Source organism: Lathyrus oleraceus, chromosome 6, assembly GCF_024323335.1.
Source record: "Lathyrus oleraceus cultivar Zhongwan6 chromosome 6, CAAS_Psat_ZW6_1.0, whole genome shotgun sequence".
Lineage (NCBI taxonomy): Eukaryota > Viridiplantae > Streptophyta > Magnoliopsida > Fabales > Fabaceae > Lathyrus > Lathyrus oleraceus.
Window position 1 is genome coordinate 182,392,137 of NC_066584.1, and position 16,364 is coordinate 182,408,500.

At 39.3% G+C, this 16,364-nt stretch overlaps 2 protein-coding genes across 2 annotated transcripts; one reads left to right on the plus strand and one right to left on the minus strand.

Moving 5' to 3' along the window:
* Window positions 1-9,979: 9,979 nt before the first annotated feature.
* Window positions 9,980-11,911, plus strand: LOC127094640 (uncharacterized). The gene is made up of 3 exons (XM_051033447.1): window positions 9,980-10,163; window positions 10,449-10,999; window positions 11,903-11,911. Exons 1-3 carry the CDS (start codon window positions 9,980-9,982, stop codon window positions 11,909-11,911), a joined length of 744 nt encoding a protein of 247 aa, XP_050889404.1.
* Window positions 11,912-14,314: 2,403 nt separating this feature from the next.
* On the minus strand, window positions 14,315-16,117 carry LOC127094641 (uncharacterized). Its single transcript, XM_051033449.1, has 2 exons — window positions 15,623-16,117; window positions 14,315-15,484 (listed from the first exon to the last, which is right to left on the minus strand). The coding sequence occupies exons 1-2, from the start codon at window positions 16,115-16,117 to the stop codon at window positions 14,315-14,317; spliced, it is 1,665 nt and encodes a 554-aa protein (XP_050889406.1).
* Window positions 16,118-16,364: the final 247 nt, after the last annotated feature.

The window sequence follows — 16,364 nt, forward strand, 5'->3', positions numbered from 1 at the left end:
TCGGATCGTCGATCACTCGGTGCTCGAGAAATTCAATCATAGCATCCTTCTCCTTGAGCTGTTGCAGCAATTCCTCCCTCTCACGGATCCAGGCACGCGAAAGGTCCTCCTCTCTCAACTCCTCTACACGTTGGGTAGGGAGGGTTGAAGGCCCAGCCATATCCAACGGTGTAGGTCTTGGATGATCATACGGCATCAGGTAGGTGGCAGCTCTCTGTCTGACCCAGGAGGTATAGGGCTCCAAAGCAATGCAGTTCTTTGGACCCAATTCATTCCTACTTTTCTTGTGAATACTGCGCCAAGCACGGACAAATCTGGCTTTCAGGCCTTGGGGATCTTTACCCTCCTGAAAGAACGCGCCTTCTAACAGAATGTTATTAGGTTTATCCTTCAGGGGGAACCCAAGCTGACGTCGTGCAAGAATAGGATTGTAGGTAACCCCACCACATGTACCAAGAAGAGGCACATTAGGGAATTCCCCACAATAGTCGATGATCTGAACGGTATCGTACACGCGATCATACCAGGTAATATCATCATTGGTGAGAGACATGAGTCTCTGAGACCACCGTAGACATCCCTTATTCTCCTTGAAAGCGACTGTCTGCGGCAAGTGCGAAATAAACCACTTGTACAGCAGGGGTAAACAGCAGACAATGACTCCTCCATTCTTCATGTTCCTCAGGTGCATGGAGACATATGTATCACCCAACAAGGTCGGAACTGGATTAAGGACTGCAAAGATCCTAATGGCGTTCATGTCAACGAACTTGTCGAAGTTGGGGAACAGCACCAACCCATAGATGAGTAGCACAAACAGAGCCTCAAAGGCATCCTCACTCATGGCCTTCCCATAAAAAGTAGCTTGGGAAATGAGGAACTCGGAAGGAAAACCTTGAATTCCGCCTTTGGTAGTCAGGTTAGCTTCAATCAGATCTTCATCTATGTGCAACAGACTAGCAATCTCTCGAGCAGATGGAATACTCTCTAGGCCACTGAACGGCACTTGATCCAGAATCGGAATCCCAATGAGGTGAGAGTATTCTTCCAAAGTCGGCAGTAGCTGGAAGTCTGGGAATAAGAAGCAACGATGCAACGGATCGTAGAACTGAGCAAGAGTACTCATCAACCCTTCGTCAACCTGAGTGGTGAGCAGAGGCAGAAGCTTCCCATAGCGAGCTTTGAAACCCAAAGGATCTAATACATATGATGTCAGATTCCTTAACTCTTTTACATCAGGCTGCTTGAAGCTGTATTTCTTTGTATGTCTTTTTGGTTTTTCCATTGTCTGAAAAATTTGCAAATAAACCCTTTAAGTTCCTTGAACATTTTCTTTTTCTGATGATGACATGTATGCGGATGAATGCATGAATGTATGAATGCAACAAACACACTCAAGAATCAAGCAAGTCACACCAAACAAAGGTCGTGGGAAAGCTCTATGTATCCCTAATATCAATCATCCATTTTGGTGGATTTAGGTTTTCACCTTATCGACACCCAAGTTCCATTGATATTAACGGTACATGAACCGGTTCAAACATCCCTAATATCAACCAGCCGCTTTGGTGGATTTTAGGTTTTGCACCCGATCCGGGATCCATTGATATTAACGGTGTTTGAACGACTCAACCACGAATCAAGGGTTTGTTGAGAGTCACGAGCATGGGGTCTCGGTTAAGAACTACCCAAAAGGAGTGTACTAGGGTTTAAACCTGCCAGACATGTTCTATCAGAGGTTCCCATAATCATCGTTCCATCTTTCGAATATTATCGGAGGAACGAATACTCGTATTCCAAGAATATTCTCAAGAGAAACTCTTATGAGTGTAGTATCGCGTGACAATCGTATCAGAACTGACATCTGAACGACCTCCGCACTACGGTCCTAAAAATAGGCCAAGATGGGTTTGGTAAACTAAGGTCCTTGGCTTCTGCGGCACATGATTGAAAGAATAATGCCTAACCACAAATGACTTGTGTGACATTATTAGTTCAACATGACCTCCACCAAGTGAATGGGCTCGCAAGTCAACTGGCTAAGGAATACTCCACACCAGTCGACAAGACTATGCCATTCTCCTATCCTAGAGTGCACTCGAGTTCGGGTATAGAACTCATCTCACAGACCACCAAAGCAAACAGCATTGTATATCAAGCAATTCACACATTACAATCAATACAGTGATCCCAAATGGTACAAGAATAAATCAAATAACAAATAACACTATATCACAACAAAGGTGAAAAGTAGGCACTACCGCCAAGGAAACTAGAGTCCCCAGCAGAGTCGCCACTTTTCTGTAGCGGTGTATTCGTCGCCATATGATTTATCAATTAAACCATAAGCAAAGCAATACAATGAAGTTTCGAGTCGCCACCGCACTTTTATTTATCCAAAGGATTGGCTAAAAAGCGAACAAAAGCCTAAGAAGTTTTACACGTAGAAAACTAATAAAAGATCAGAGATTCCGGGTAAGGGGTAAGTTACGTAATGGGAAGGTGTTAGGCACCCACTACGTCCTAGGTACTCCTAGGGAGCCCTTTTCACACTTATTGTAAAGGATTGTTATTTGTTAAGACATATGCATTGTGCAAACAGGAGTGAGATGATGAGAAAAGAATGTACAAGTTTTATTGGGTTTGAGCGGATGAACCCGCTGCCTACGTACCTTCCATCAAAGGTAAGGATCAAAACGCCGTAGTTCGGCTAAAAGATTTCCAAAAGTGAGTTGGATTCAATTTTAAACAATAGCACTGAGGCTTTTCATTATCAATGGGAGAACACTCGACCAAAACCAACATCCACCATGCGAGGATAGCTTCGACGTACGAGAGGGGTTAACCCTATTTTCGGTACGGAAGTCTTACTGTCGACTCACTAAAGATAAGGTGAGGTTTACATCAACCACAATGATAATTGAAACCTACGGCTAATGCATGAAAAGATTAATGGACATGGCCAAAACAAGTGAATGAATGAAGTTAATTGATTGTGATTATGAAAGTGAAGTCAAAGTATGATTAAGATTAATTCAAAAGAAGTATTATGAAATGGAGTTTGAAAAAAAGTCAAGGACTTGAGTCCAGGTTTTTAGTTTGAAAACATGAAGAAGTTTGCACAATGTCTATGTCAAGTTTAAGATCAAAGTGTGAAAAGGTTCTAGGACACAATGAGGATGAATGAGTGAGGATGGAAAGTAAAGCTTCTCAGGAGGTTCACTTCTTGAGATCATATGAGAAATGATTCAAGGGTGTCCTTTGGAATGGAAAGTAAGTAATAAAGCAAACAAACAAATGATACCGGATGCCACTCAATGGTCTTACTCCAATCTCACAAACAAAAGCGGATATCGGATACCAATGGCTGGGTTTACACCAATCTCCTAAAACAGAACTGGATATCAGAGGCCACTCAATGGTCTTACACTAATCTCCTCAAAAAGAGAACAATGAAGAAATATGGAAGTCAACTGCCAGCTTGTGGGACCTAGGTTAACTCCACACATGATCATAGGAAAGCAAATGCCAACTTGTGGGACTTACAATTGCATCCTCTCACAAACAAAGAAAGCAGAACAAGGATGTCAGACGCCAACTTGTGGGACTTACTCTAACACACAGTATGATCCTAGGAAAACAACTGCCAACTTGTGGGACTTACAATTGTATCCTCACATACAAAGAAACAAGGCAACAAAACAAAAGTAAGATGAGTGGCCAATGTGATGGTCTTATACTCACTTCCATATCATAGGAACAAATGCCAACTTGTGGGACTTACAATTGTCCTCAATGGGTAAACAACAATAATGATGTCAAACAGACAAAAGAGATGCTCATGCATTAATGACAATTGATGGTGATAAATGCATAACATATAGGCAAGCAAATGCACATAGAGCAAGCAATCAGTCAATGAATAGCAAACAGCACACTCTATAGCCAAACAATTGGGGGCTCACACAAGAGGGTTTGACTTTGAAAGTCCACTGTAATGGGTGAAAGTCGCTCTTAACCTGGCCATTGAGGGGCTCAGGTGAAGCAGATGAATAGGAGATAAGGGGTGTGCCTCATTGCTTCTATCTCAAATAAGAGAGAGCATCAAATAGAAAGTGGGGGAGTCCAGAAAGATGGAACTCTTTCCCCATTATTGACTCGATTAGATCTTGGGTATTTATCTCAATGCTTCAACCAGGTACTGGGAGCAAAGAGAGGACACACTGAATAGTGGGGGATAGATTGCTTATCCCTACCTTCCACCAATTGCCTTACTTGAAGGACTTTTCCTGCTTAGGACAAATTTAAACAAACACAGGCATTGCCTCTTAAGGAGGACTTCAGACAGTTTGCCCGGTCAAATAACAGACCGGGTCTCCAGACTACATGAAGAAGAAATATTTATACCTCAAAAGCAAATGCTAAAATAGCAAAGCAAGCAAGTTCAAAGAACTTAGGCAACTAAAATACCTGAAAAAGTCAAACTTATTAGTAAACAAGTCAAAAGTTTAAATCAAAAGAAATGGCAAACAGTCAACACAGGGGATCAACTGAGCAAAGCATAAGACTCAAGTTATGAGTCAAACTATCTGCAAAACAAAGGTTAGCATGGGATAAACAAATCAAATTCAAACAAGTTTGAGTGATCTTTGAAGCATTGTGCTCAACCTGAAACAGATGAACTCAACATAAGTCCAAAGGACCACTAGGACTAGCCTAGGGTCAAACATGAAAGAAAAAGTCAAGGCAGCAAGGAAAAGTCAACTCAAAGTCAAAGTCAAACATTTGGGAAGCTAACACACTTGGGCCCACATTCAAATCATGCATCATTATCATTTCATGAACATTTGAAACCAAAACAAGGCAAAGGAAAGCATACAAAAGTCAACATAATGACTTGCATCAAAAGTCAACTCAAACAATTCCGAAAATTATGAAATAAATCACACTCAATCCTAACATCTAACATGGTAGACATGTAAAATTTCATGGCATTTGGATGAGAGGAAGGCAGTCAAATAAAATCATGAAGTCAAATCAAATTCAAGTAAGCATGGTGAAAGTCAACAAGCATGGGTCAACTCCAAAAAATCATATCAATTTGAAAACAGAAGAGAAATGAATGAGATTAACACCAATGCAAAGCTCAAAGAGTCTAGTTATCACATATGAAGTTTCATGATCATACAATATGTTATGAGAATTTCCCAAAAGATTTGGCAACATGTAGCACAAAAAGTCAACCATGGACTAGGCAGGGAAGAAAAATCACAATCAAATGGAAAACAGCAAGATAAATTCCAAGAAAATTCATACATGAAATAGACATACAAAGGATCCTTCATGCAAAAATTGGGGGCATTTGGATGTAGGGAAGCATGTCAACAAAATTAGGGAAAATACACATCATTCATGTAGCAACAAATGTAACACATGACTTCAAAAAATCACAACCAGCGAACCACAAATGGGAAATCCACAAACTTTATACCAAAATGAAGGTGAACATGTCTAGTTTCATCACAAAAAAATTCAAAGTCATTGGACATAACATGAGTATTTCACAATTGAAATGGTAAGATGTATCATTTATGCACACATATTGGGAAAACAATTGTCAATAAAAATCCAGTCAATGAAAAGATGATTAAAAATCATAATTATAAACTAGACTCAATCATGGACATTGTGGAAAAAGAATCATAATTTTTGGATAAAAATTGAAAGAGAAATGGATTTGTAAAGTTGGATGAATAATGAATGAGAAATCAATTGTTGAAATTGAGTAAACAAAATGAAATAAACATTGCCAAATAAAAAATGAATTAAATGATTATTTAATAATTATTTAAAAAAAGAAAAAAAAAAAGAAAATAAAATGCGCTTGTCTGGCCCAATGTGATAGTTGAGAAGGAAATAGGAAAAGTAACCAATAGTTGTTACACGGCACAGCGATTAACCAATGGTAGCAGCGGACCAAGCAACAAACAATTAAAATATTCCTCTACAAACCGACATGCACAGCAGTACTGTCCTATAAATCTGAAAAAGTATGGCTACAGTAGAAAGCAAATGCATTAAATGCTATGCTTCATAGGTAGCACCGAAAATGCCTTGATGGGATTCTAAGTCCCAGGCGATGGGCCCACGGCCATTTATTATTTCTTTCTAACAAATATCATGCATGGTAAAATAAATGAAGATGGATAATGAAAGCCAAAAGTAGCAACAGACAGCCTGTCGCGCAGTGGCTGTTGTTTCAAAATTGACAGAATTTTTGGGATTTCAAATGGTGGGGCCCGCGGCCACTTGGAAGTGCATGGCCCACTGTTACGTCTGCATGGCCAATGGCAACAGGGGACAAAACCATGACTAAATAAAATACCCTTTGACAACCAAAATGCATATCGAGAATACCACAGCAACAGCAGACAAAAAATCCCAACTAATTAAAATAAACCCCTTTTTTCTAAAAAACAAAATGCACAGCGACATGTATATAAAAAAAAACTACCAATCCAAAGGCACTGCTACAGGAACAAAAATCTGGGTTTTGCTATGCATAATGGAAATCCCAGTATCGTGTACAGCAACAACACTTCAGTATCATAAGCTCATCACAGCAAATTCTAACAACAGTAACTCATCTTTAAATTTCCAGCAATAATTTTTGTCAATCAAACTCAACACCCAATATATCAATGTGTTCCTCTAACTTTGTGCATCAATACTACAACAACCATAATCACTAATTTGAACTACAAAGAAACACATAAGCACAAACAAGTTTAGATGCATAACTTAAAAGCTATATTTCTCTCGACTCAAGCAACCAAATAACATGATTTAAAGCTTATCCAAACCAGCAAGCAAAGATCTATACGAGTCATACCATAGTTTAGCAACTAATAAGATTCGAATTTTTACTTGATTTTGGAGCAAAGATGGAACAGTGATGGATTGATGGTAATAGCTTGAAACAGATCCCCTTTATGGTGTATAGTGATGGATTCTTGAGGTAGATTAGCTCAGCAACTCCTGGATTCCTTCAAAACTTGATTCACCATTGCTATGGCTTGAAGAAAACAGAACGTGGAGAGGGCTATACAGGTGTGATTTGATGCTGCAAGCAGCTTCCAATTGATGGCTAAATCATGGAACAAAGAAAGGAACTCGTGGCCTTTGAAGTTTTGGAGCAGAAAAATGCAATATGTCCAAAATCGAAAAATGAGAGAATGAGAAGTTTTTTTGTGTGTAAAAGCTGCTACCAAGTTTCTAGGGTTTGGAATGTGCAGAAAAATGCCTTTATATTGTCTGTTTAACACTGCTAAACCAATGCCTAAGCTTGCCTAATTCAAAATGGATCAATTGCACTTTTGCTAATTTTTGTCAAGTGGAAGTGGAGGTGTATGTTTGCCACGAGCTGGGCCTGGACAGGCTGCATACAGACTGTTCCAAATGCTGTTTTGTATGTACTTGTGAAATGCTAACCTTATTTTTACTCTTTGAAGCCAATTGCACAAAATGACAACTTATGTAACTATGGTCAAAAATGTGGTAAAATGGTGGTATGATGATGGTTTTGGAATTGGAGCATGTCTCAAATGTGATTCTAAACATTTCCCAATTGGCCAAATTAAGAAAAAGTCAAAGAAGCAAAAAGTCAAACTTGAGTCAAACTTTGAATTTTAAAGGAATAGGTCCAAAAATGCCATTTTGAATGGTGAGGTTTTGATGAATGAAATTTATATTTTTGGAAAGAGGGTGAAAAATGTGGTTTGTAGGAAAAAACCCCACCAAATTTGGCCTTATGGTTTGAGAGATATGGCTTGTTGAAGTTCAAAAATTGGTGAAAATGATTTGATCATGTCTTGACAACCACACATGGGATTTTGATGTTCTTGGACTTTTTGAAAATGGGAAGACAAGATCTTCAACTTTCATGTTGGGCAAAAATTCATTTGGAGCTTGTGTCATGATGTAAGTTTAAGATCAAGAAGTTTCCATTTTTGGCAGTTGAAATTACAGGTCCACTTTCTATTTTGGGAATTTTTCTGATTTGCTTCAAATTCTTCAATGATATTGATTGCCATGATATATGAGGCCTATTAGGACATGAATAAGCTCCTTCAAACCATTTCTATCTATCAAATCCAAAGAATCAACCACAGTTGACCAACTTTGACTTTCTAGGGTTTTGGACTTGACTGTGCACTTCTGATGAATTCCAAACCCTAGTTCCTTGAGATTTTGACTTCAAATGATGTCCCAAGACATATGAACTCTTGATAATTGACCATGGTGCCCAAATTCCACAAGAATGGCCACCATCCACTGTTTTGATTGACTGTTGAATATCTAGGGTTTCTGACCTGGCTTTGCATTGATTGATAACATCTGAGCCTTCAACCCTTGACTTGAACATTTCAAAAAGACCCCCAAGGCATGTGAACTTGATGGACAAACCCTAGGGCCTTTGCTCCTTGTGAAACAACTTTGCTTGAATGGTGGACTGACCTCCTGATCAGTTTGACCTAATTCCTGCTTGCTTGCACTTGAGGCAACTGAGGAACAATGCAAATGCTATGCAATGGATTATGCTATGCTATGACCTAATATGAAATGAGATGTACAATGATAGGTGCAAATTTGAGGTGCTACACCATTAATGTGGGAAATTTGGTCATCTGAAGCCTTTCTGCTATAAACTGTATGGCTATCCTAGGCCTTCTCATCATCAGGATCACTATCAATTCAGACCCAAACAGCACATGCCTAGCATCAAGAAGCAACGGGTCCCTAAGACTAATGTCACAAGTCTGATAGCTCACATTCCCCTAAGAATCTCAGCCAAAGAAGAATGGTACTTTGATAGTGGATGCTCCAGATGACTGGAAACCAAGACCTACTAACTGATCTGCATCATCATACCATAAGTCATGTAACCTTTGGAGATGTAGTAAAAGGTGAAATCAAGGGAACAGGTAAGCTTGATTGCCTTGGAGTACCTAGACTTGACAAGGTTCTACTAGTCAAAGGCTTGACTGCAAACCTCATAAGCATCAGCCAACTATGTGATCAAGGTCTGAATGTTAACTTCACCAAAACTGAATCTCTAATCCTTGACATAAATAGTGAAGTAATTATGAGAGGAATCAGGACCAAAGACAATTGCTACATATGGAGCTCTCAACTTGATTATCCCTTTAAGTATTGGTTGAGTACAGATGCTCTCAAGAGTGATGAAAAACAAGGTTGGGGGAAATGTCATACAAAGATGTCACACCAGAAGCTCAGAGGAGAAAAGGTTATGATGGCTCAAAAAACTGAGAGGTTAGATCAAACAGGTGGACATATGACCAGTCACAGGGAGAATGGAAATGTTGGAACTAATCCACAAGGGACTCTATGCAAAAAGGCCAAGGACAGTATGGAGAAGAGTTGGATAACACCTGTGAAAGGTATAGAATATGATAGTAGTTGGGCTCAACTGGGTTGGATGAAACTATTGCTGATTGCATACAATGTCACACACAATGTCATAACATTGTATTATGACTTCCTGAATGCTGAAACTAGGTCCAAAAATCAGATTCAGCACAGATGGACAAAGGATTATTCTTGCTATTATTACTCCATTAGAAAATTTGTGAAAGACAAATTCAGAAGTCTAAAGCTTGGACTGGAACTAGTAGACAAGCTTGCAAGGAATTTGGGTAAAATTGAATATGAGGGAGGGAAATTAGGGATTTGGACTCTTGTGAAATTATGGCAGTTAAAGTGGAAAAATAAAGAAAATAAAAATAGTGTCTACCCTTTTAAAAGAAAGAGCCACATTAATGATAAATCATTCCCTGGCATTGAAAATAGTATCTATTCCCTTAGCACACTCTACCTAAACGCAGCAATCTCCCTCTCCATTCATCTTCTCAGAAAAGCTCAGCTAGGGCAAAGAAACTTTTCTCAAAATTCCTACAACATGTCTCAACATTCATCATCAACTAGTTCACATTCATCATCAACTAGTTCACATTCATCATCTTCTCACCATGGAAAAACTCTCTCAATGGAGTTTGTAGATGAAGATGTGATGAACGTCACTCCACTTTGCATGATACCAGGCGACACCCCAGGTCCCTCGTCCAAAGCTGGAGATAAGCAAGGTAATACCTCTGGTAACTCCTCTCTCCCAAAAGACATGCATTATGCTGATCGTGCAATAAGGAACCTAGTCACTAGGATTCTAAGAGAAGGGCATGAAGTCAAAGGGGTTTCTACCCCTCTGTCTAGAAGGGAACCCTCTCCTGAGAAGGAACCTCATGCTGATAAAGATGAGGACTCATCTAAATCAGAAAAAGAAGCTGCTGCTGAAGGGCTATGCTCTCTAGGTAAAACCCTACCTAGCAAGAAACCAGCAAATATGTCTCAGGAGAATGTTATTGACCTAGAGGAAGAAAGCTCTGAGAAGGAGGATGAACCTTTGGTTAATCTTGTAAAACCGAGTGTTGCTGAGAAACTGAGAACTAGGCAAGGGAAAAGTGTGGCAAGAATGAGAACAGGAAGAGTGAAAAAGACGGCTAGTATAGGACCCTCAAAAGCTTGGAGCAAGGTTGAGGTTAGGAAAAGGAAAGAAAGAGATAACTTTGACTCTGAGGAAGATGTCAAAGGCGATGTCCCAGACATCTCCCCTGCAAAAAGGCAGGCTGTTCAGAAGTCTCCTGGCAAGACTGATGCTGTGCACTTAGACAATATCTACTTTCATTTGGAAGATGGGGCAACAAAATGGAAATATGTCATTCAGAGGAGAGTAGCTATTGAAAGAGAGCTTGGACAAGAAGCTGTAGAGGTAAAGGAGGTAATTGAGTTGATCAAAAAGGCTGGACTCATGAAGACTGTGGTAACTCTACCCCAATGCTATGAGGGGTTGGTAAAAGAGTTTATTGTTAATATTCCTGAGGATATTCAGGAAAAGAGCAGCAGGGAGTTCTGCAGGGTGTTTGTACGTGGAAAATGTGTGAAATTCTCACCAAGTGTCATCAACAAGTTCTTAGGAAGAGGAACAGATGGAGGAGTAGACCTAGAGACTACAGACAATGAGGTCTGTAGGGTTATCACAACTGGCCAAGTTAAGGAATGGCCTAGTAGGAATCACTTATCAGCTGGAAAGCTCAGTGTTAAATATGCCATTTTGCACAAGATTGGCTCAGCTAATTGGATTCCTACTAATCATGTCTCTACTATCTCCATTAATCTTGGAAGAATCATTCATGCAATTGGAACAAGGGTTAACTATGATTTTGGCAAGTTCATATTTGATCAAACCATTAGACATGCTTCTATAAATGCTGTGAAGTTACCCATTGCTTTCCCCTCCCTTATTTGTGGCATTGTCCTGAGCCAACAACCAGGCATTCTGAGTACAAGTGACATTCCAAGTAGGAGAAAACCACCTCTGTCCATTCATTATAAGCTGTTTGAGGGAAGTCATGTCAATGATGTCATGACATCTGCCAAAAGGGAGTCTACATCTCAAGGGAGCTTGGTTGATCAAATAAGAGAAACCTGCAAGGAATTGGAAAATGGGATAAGGGTGGCCAAGGCTAGAAAAGAAGCATTAGAAGTTCTGATTTGTAGCCTGGAGAAGGAAGAGTTAGAGAAGGCTGGTAAGGATTCAGATGGAAAAGCACAATCCAGTGGCAGCTCTGGAAGCTCTGAGGGTTTTGAAGATGAAGATGAAGGTGAAGGTGATACTTCTTCTTCTGATTAATGGTTCCTGCCTGAATTGAAGACTGGGAGGTGTGGTGAAAGTTGGGTTGCTATTTGGAAGGTTGTTGTCTTGATTGTTTTTTTTTATTATGTATTTTGTGGCAGTCCTTATTTATTCTTGTTATGTAATATTTAGGGCTCTTAAGGAGTTCCTTGGATTTTTTCATTGTCTCAGCTTTCAGCTGTGTATAATGATGGTATGTACTTCCTGAATGTTTTGTTTTAACATGCTTAATGTTATAACATCTGATCTAACATTCTCTGCTAGGCTAATAGACATTTCTTTTCTCTAATTGGTCACCTTTGGTCAATTTTGACTAAAAAGGGGGAGAAGTGCTTGATATTGAAGTTGTTATGGAAGTTGGATGTGGCTGGACAGAAGGACAGCTATTATTGAAAAAAGTGCACAGATGCTACAACAGAATGTTGTTCTGTTAACAGATGTCAAACAGGATGTCTGATATGGTGCACAGGTGTTGATGTTGAAGCAGATGTTAGTATGACATTCTGGCTGGTACAGGTGCTGGAGTTACAGTAGCTGTTATTTGATGAATGCACAGATTTAGGGGGAGAAGAAGTTCCCTTGTGCATTGTGCATTTGTGTGTCTTACTAGTTGCATCCATAACTAGTAATTCTGTTTGTTGCACATATTTAGGGGGAGGAGAAGTACCCTTGTGCATGTGTGTATTACTAGTAGCCATAGCTAGTAATTGTTTTGCTTCTACTGCTGATTAAACTACTGTTATGTTGTTTAACTGCTGATAGTTTACCTTGTGAACAAAAAGGACAAATATATGTTTTAGCCAAAATTTGCCAAAGGGGGAGTTTGTTGATTCTAAGTGTTGGCAGCAATTTTGGTAAAACAAAGAGGGTTCACAAGATGTTATGTGTGATGTCTTAACATGAGATATCCTATGTACCTGCTGGAGTTCAAGAACATGTACATGCAGGATTGTTTCAGAATGCCACATACAATGCCATGGCTTCTGATATTGGATGTACCTGCTGGAGCTTAAATGAAAGACATGTTCATGCAGGATTGTTTCAGATGACATACACAATGTCATGACATCTGATATGGTTGTACCTGCTGGATGTTATAAAAGAAATTATTGGATTATGCAGGATTTTTCCAGGATGTCAGACCCGATGTCATGACATCCTGTACATAGAACATTCTGTATGAATGTCTGGTGTTTTGTGATTGCATAATTAATGGAAATCTTTGGATGATTTAAGATATCGCTAGCTGGTGCATTCAATCATGGATTACAACCAGATTTACTTATTTTCCAAGGAGATCTAAACAGCTGTTATAAAAAGATTTAATTGGAAAATAGATTTAGGGTTTTCAAGATGTCCAAGCCCAGCAGAATGCTTCTATAAAAAGGGACTTAGAAAACCTGTTTGAATACACAACCAATACTGAGCGAAATATAGAGAGAGAGCTAGGGTTTGTGTCTATTTAGTCGTAAGACTTGTAGGTTATTCAAGTCATCCATTGATGATTGAATTAGACTGATTTGTGGTTGTAATTTGTCACTCTAAACCTGTTAAGCAAGAGTGTGTGTCTTCGTGATCAAAGCTTTAAAGCAAGATCAAGAGTGTGTCTTCTTGATTGAAACTGTGAAGTAAAATCAAGAGTGTGTAATTGAAAAGTATTTTCTTTTCACAAGGGATTATTGTTTAAAACCACTAGTGTGTGATTGTAAGGGAAGTGAGTGGGTTCTCATATCTAAGAGTGCTTAGGTAGAAATTGCACGGATAGAGATTAGGTGAGAAAGACTGTAACTTGTTGAAGTGTACGGAGAGTCTTTGAACTAATTCTATTTTAGTGAATTTCTTTCCTGGCTTGGTAGCCCCCAGACGTAGGTGAGTTGCACCGAACTGGGTTAACGATTGCTTGTGTTATTTGCTTTACCATTCTGTTAATTTTATCCATTGTGTGTTAGCAGATATCAGTGTCGGAACATTACCTTCGACATCTTATATCTGATACCAGAATTTCAATAATAGAAAAGACTAACTGGCCTATACTTTAGCATCTTCTATTAGGGATGAATGTCATAACATTCAGTTTGACATCCAGTAAATCCTGTATTACCTAATCCTGCAGCATACTACTTAAGAATGTCATGACATCAGTCAAGACATCTAAGTACAGTAAGTGTTTTAACACAAAATGCAGCCAATCAAAAACATCTTCAAACTCCCCCTTTGGCAAATTTTTGGCTAAAACAACTTGGCATCACAACAGAGTTCACAGCAGCAGAAAGCACACATCCAAGCAGAGAATCAAATTAGCTAATACACTTAGCAAACATAGATGTTAAACTTCAAACAGCAACAGCACAAGAGAAGATCAAGCAGATAGTAAACATCAACATAACCTTTTGTTTAGAGGACCTTCAACTTCAAAGAAATCTGTTGTCCTGGGGTACAGGTGTTACTCCCCCTTTTTGTCAAAAATGTTGCCAAAGCAACACTTAATATTACAGACCAACAAAAATAAAATTACAAGCAAATTTCAGAAACACAGGAAATGTTCTAGTCATATGACTCAGAGTCAGCATCATCATCTGTGCCATCATCAGGACTGGCATCTGCTTCTCCCTCTTCACCCTGTCTTCCAGCTTCTTCTGCACCACCAGCAGCTTCACCAAACACATCACCTTCAGTCATCTCCAAAGTGCTAATCAAATTTTCCAAGTTCAGCTTCCTTGCCTCTAACTCCCTGCAAGTTTCTTTAGGAATTGCAATGACAACAACTTTACCTGGTTGATTGCTTACACGTGATGTCTCACCTGTTGTCATGACAACGTTAGAAACATGGGTACCTAGGAAAAACTTATGATTGAAGGACATAGGGTTGTCTCTTTTCTTCACAGAATCATTCTCTGTTAAGATGTTTGGAAACTGATTCAAAACAATACCACATATAAGAGAAAGAAAGGCTATAGGACCCTTCACACTGAAGCTTCCTGCATGCTTCAAAGTTTGATCAAAAATATAGGAGCCATAGTCAAAATTGGCTTTGGTTCCAACAATATATATAAACTTTCCAAGCATTACCGCAACTGTAGATTTATGATTGGCGGGCACCCAGATAGCAGCTCCAATCTTATGTAGCATTGCATATTTAACACTCAGTTTACTGGCCACCAATTTTCCCTTGAGAGGCCACTTCCTTACTTGATTAGCAGTGATGACTTGGCAGATTTTGTTGTCAGTCACCTCAAGCTCAGGTTGAGCTACATCAGGCCTTCCCAAATACTTGTTGATCACTGAGGGAGGGAAATTTACACACTTGCCTCTCACATTCACTTTCCTGAATTCCTTAGACTTGCCATCAACACATTCTTTAGACAAATTAACAATAAATTCCTTTACGAACATCTCATAGCACTTTGAGAACTGAGTCACAATCTTTATTAAACCAGCCTCTTGAATAAGGTCCATAATATCCTTACAGTCTAGGACATTCTGAGCTAATTCCCTTTCCAAAGCCAGTCTTTTCTGATAAACATATTTCCACCTGTTTACACTTGAAGCAAAATGAAAAGATATGTTGTCAATTGGTACCTCAGGGACACTAGCTGCAAGATTGCTGGTGGTTGGCTTCTTCTTTGACAGAGTGTCAGACACATTACACGGAACATCTGAGTCAGACTCAACAACAACAGACTTGGTCTTCTTTTTCTTGGGCACCCCTTTGCTCTAAGATTTGGTTGGACCATGAACTTTCCTCTTGAGGGAACTCTCGACTGCCACCGTTGTCTTGGAAGAGGTTGGAACATCAATCTTCTTTCTGGGGGACCTTTGAGCCACAATTTTCTTTTCTCTCCTATTCCTAACCCTTTTGGCTATGTTAGGGAGGATAGAGGACAACAACTCATTATCAGAAAATTCCTCCAGGTCTACTGTTTCAGCCTCACAGTTAGGGTTGTCACTAACATCATGAGTGACATGAACTTCCCCACCAGCCACATTATCTAAGGGTTTGTCAACATTTGACTCCTTAAGAGCATTTGTTTGCTCAACATCATCAAAGATATTCTTTCCTAAAGACTCAGTATTTTCTTGATAAGTAACACTATCAGGTTCAATAATGTTTAAGGGAATGGAAACCCCAAGGACCTTATGATTACCAGACAGTATTCCAGTCACCATAGTGGCAATGGCATTGTGAACATACGTGGAACCTTCTTTGGTTTGTTCTTCAAGAGCGATGGTTGAGGAGAAGCCTGATACAATTTCTTTAGGTCTTCTTGCATGTGGGGTATTCGCAGAGTCAACAACAGGATCTTCTCTGTTAGGGTTGCTTGGTTCAGCGCTAGCAGAACCAGACATGTTCTTGGAAGAAGATGAGTTGGATTGTTGAGACATGATGAGTATCTTAGAGGCGAAATGAAAAGTTTCTCTAAGAGGATGCTTGCGTGAATGAAAGTTGAAAAGATGGAAGAGGTAACGCTTGTTGCAAGAGTAATAGCTATTATTTTATGACCAATCAGAGCATACTCTCAATTGTTTAATAATTTGAAATATTAAACAGTAAATTCCTAACATCATTAGTTGCTATAATTCCTCAGAAAGACAT

What these genes read in the sequence shown, in the direction of transcription:
- LOC127094640 (XM_051033447.1), top strand. Translation starts at nt 9,980, where the DNA reads ATGTCTCAACATTCATCATCAACTAGTTCACATTCATCATCAACTAGT. An exon ending in CAAAGCTGGAGATAAGCAAG is followed by an intron (nt 10,164 to 10,448) that starts GTAATACCTCTG and finishes TTATTGACCTAG; the next exon opens with AGGAAGAAAGCTCTGAGAAG.
- LOC127094641 (XM_051033449.1), bottom strand. Translation starts at nt 16,117, where the DNA reads ATGTCTGGTTCTGCTAGCGCTGAACCAAGCAACCCTAACAGAGAAGAT. An exon ending in TCCCTAACATAGCCAAAAGG is followed by an intron (nt 15,485 to 15,622) that starts GTTAGGAATAGG and finishes ACCAAATCTTAG; the next exon opens with AGCAAAGGGGTGCCCAAGAA.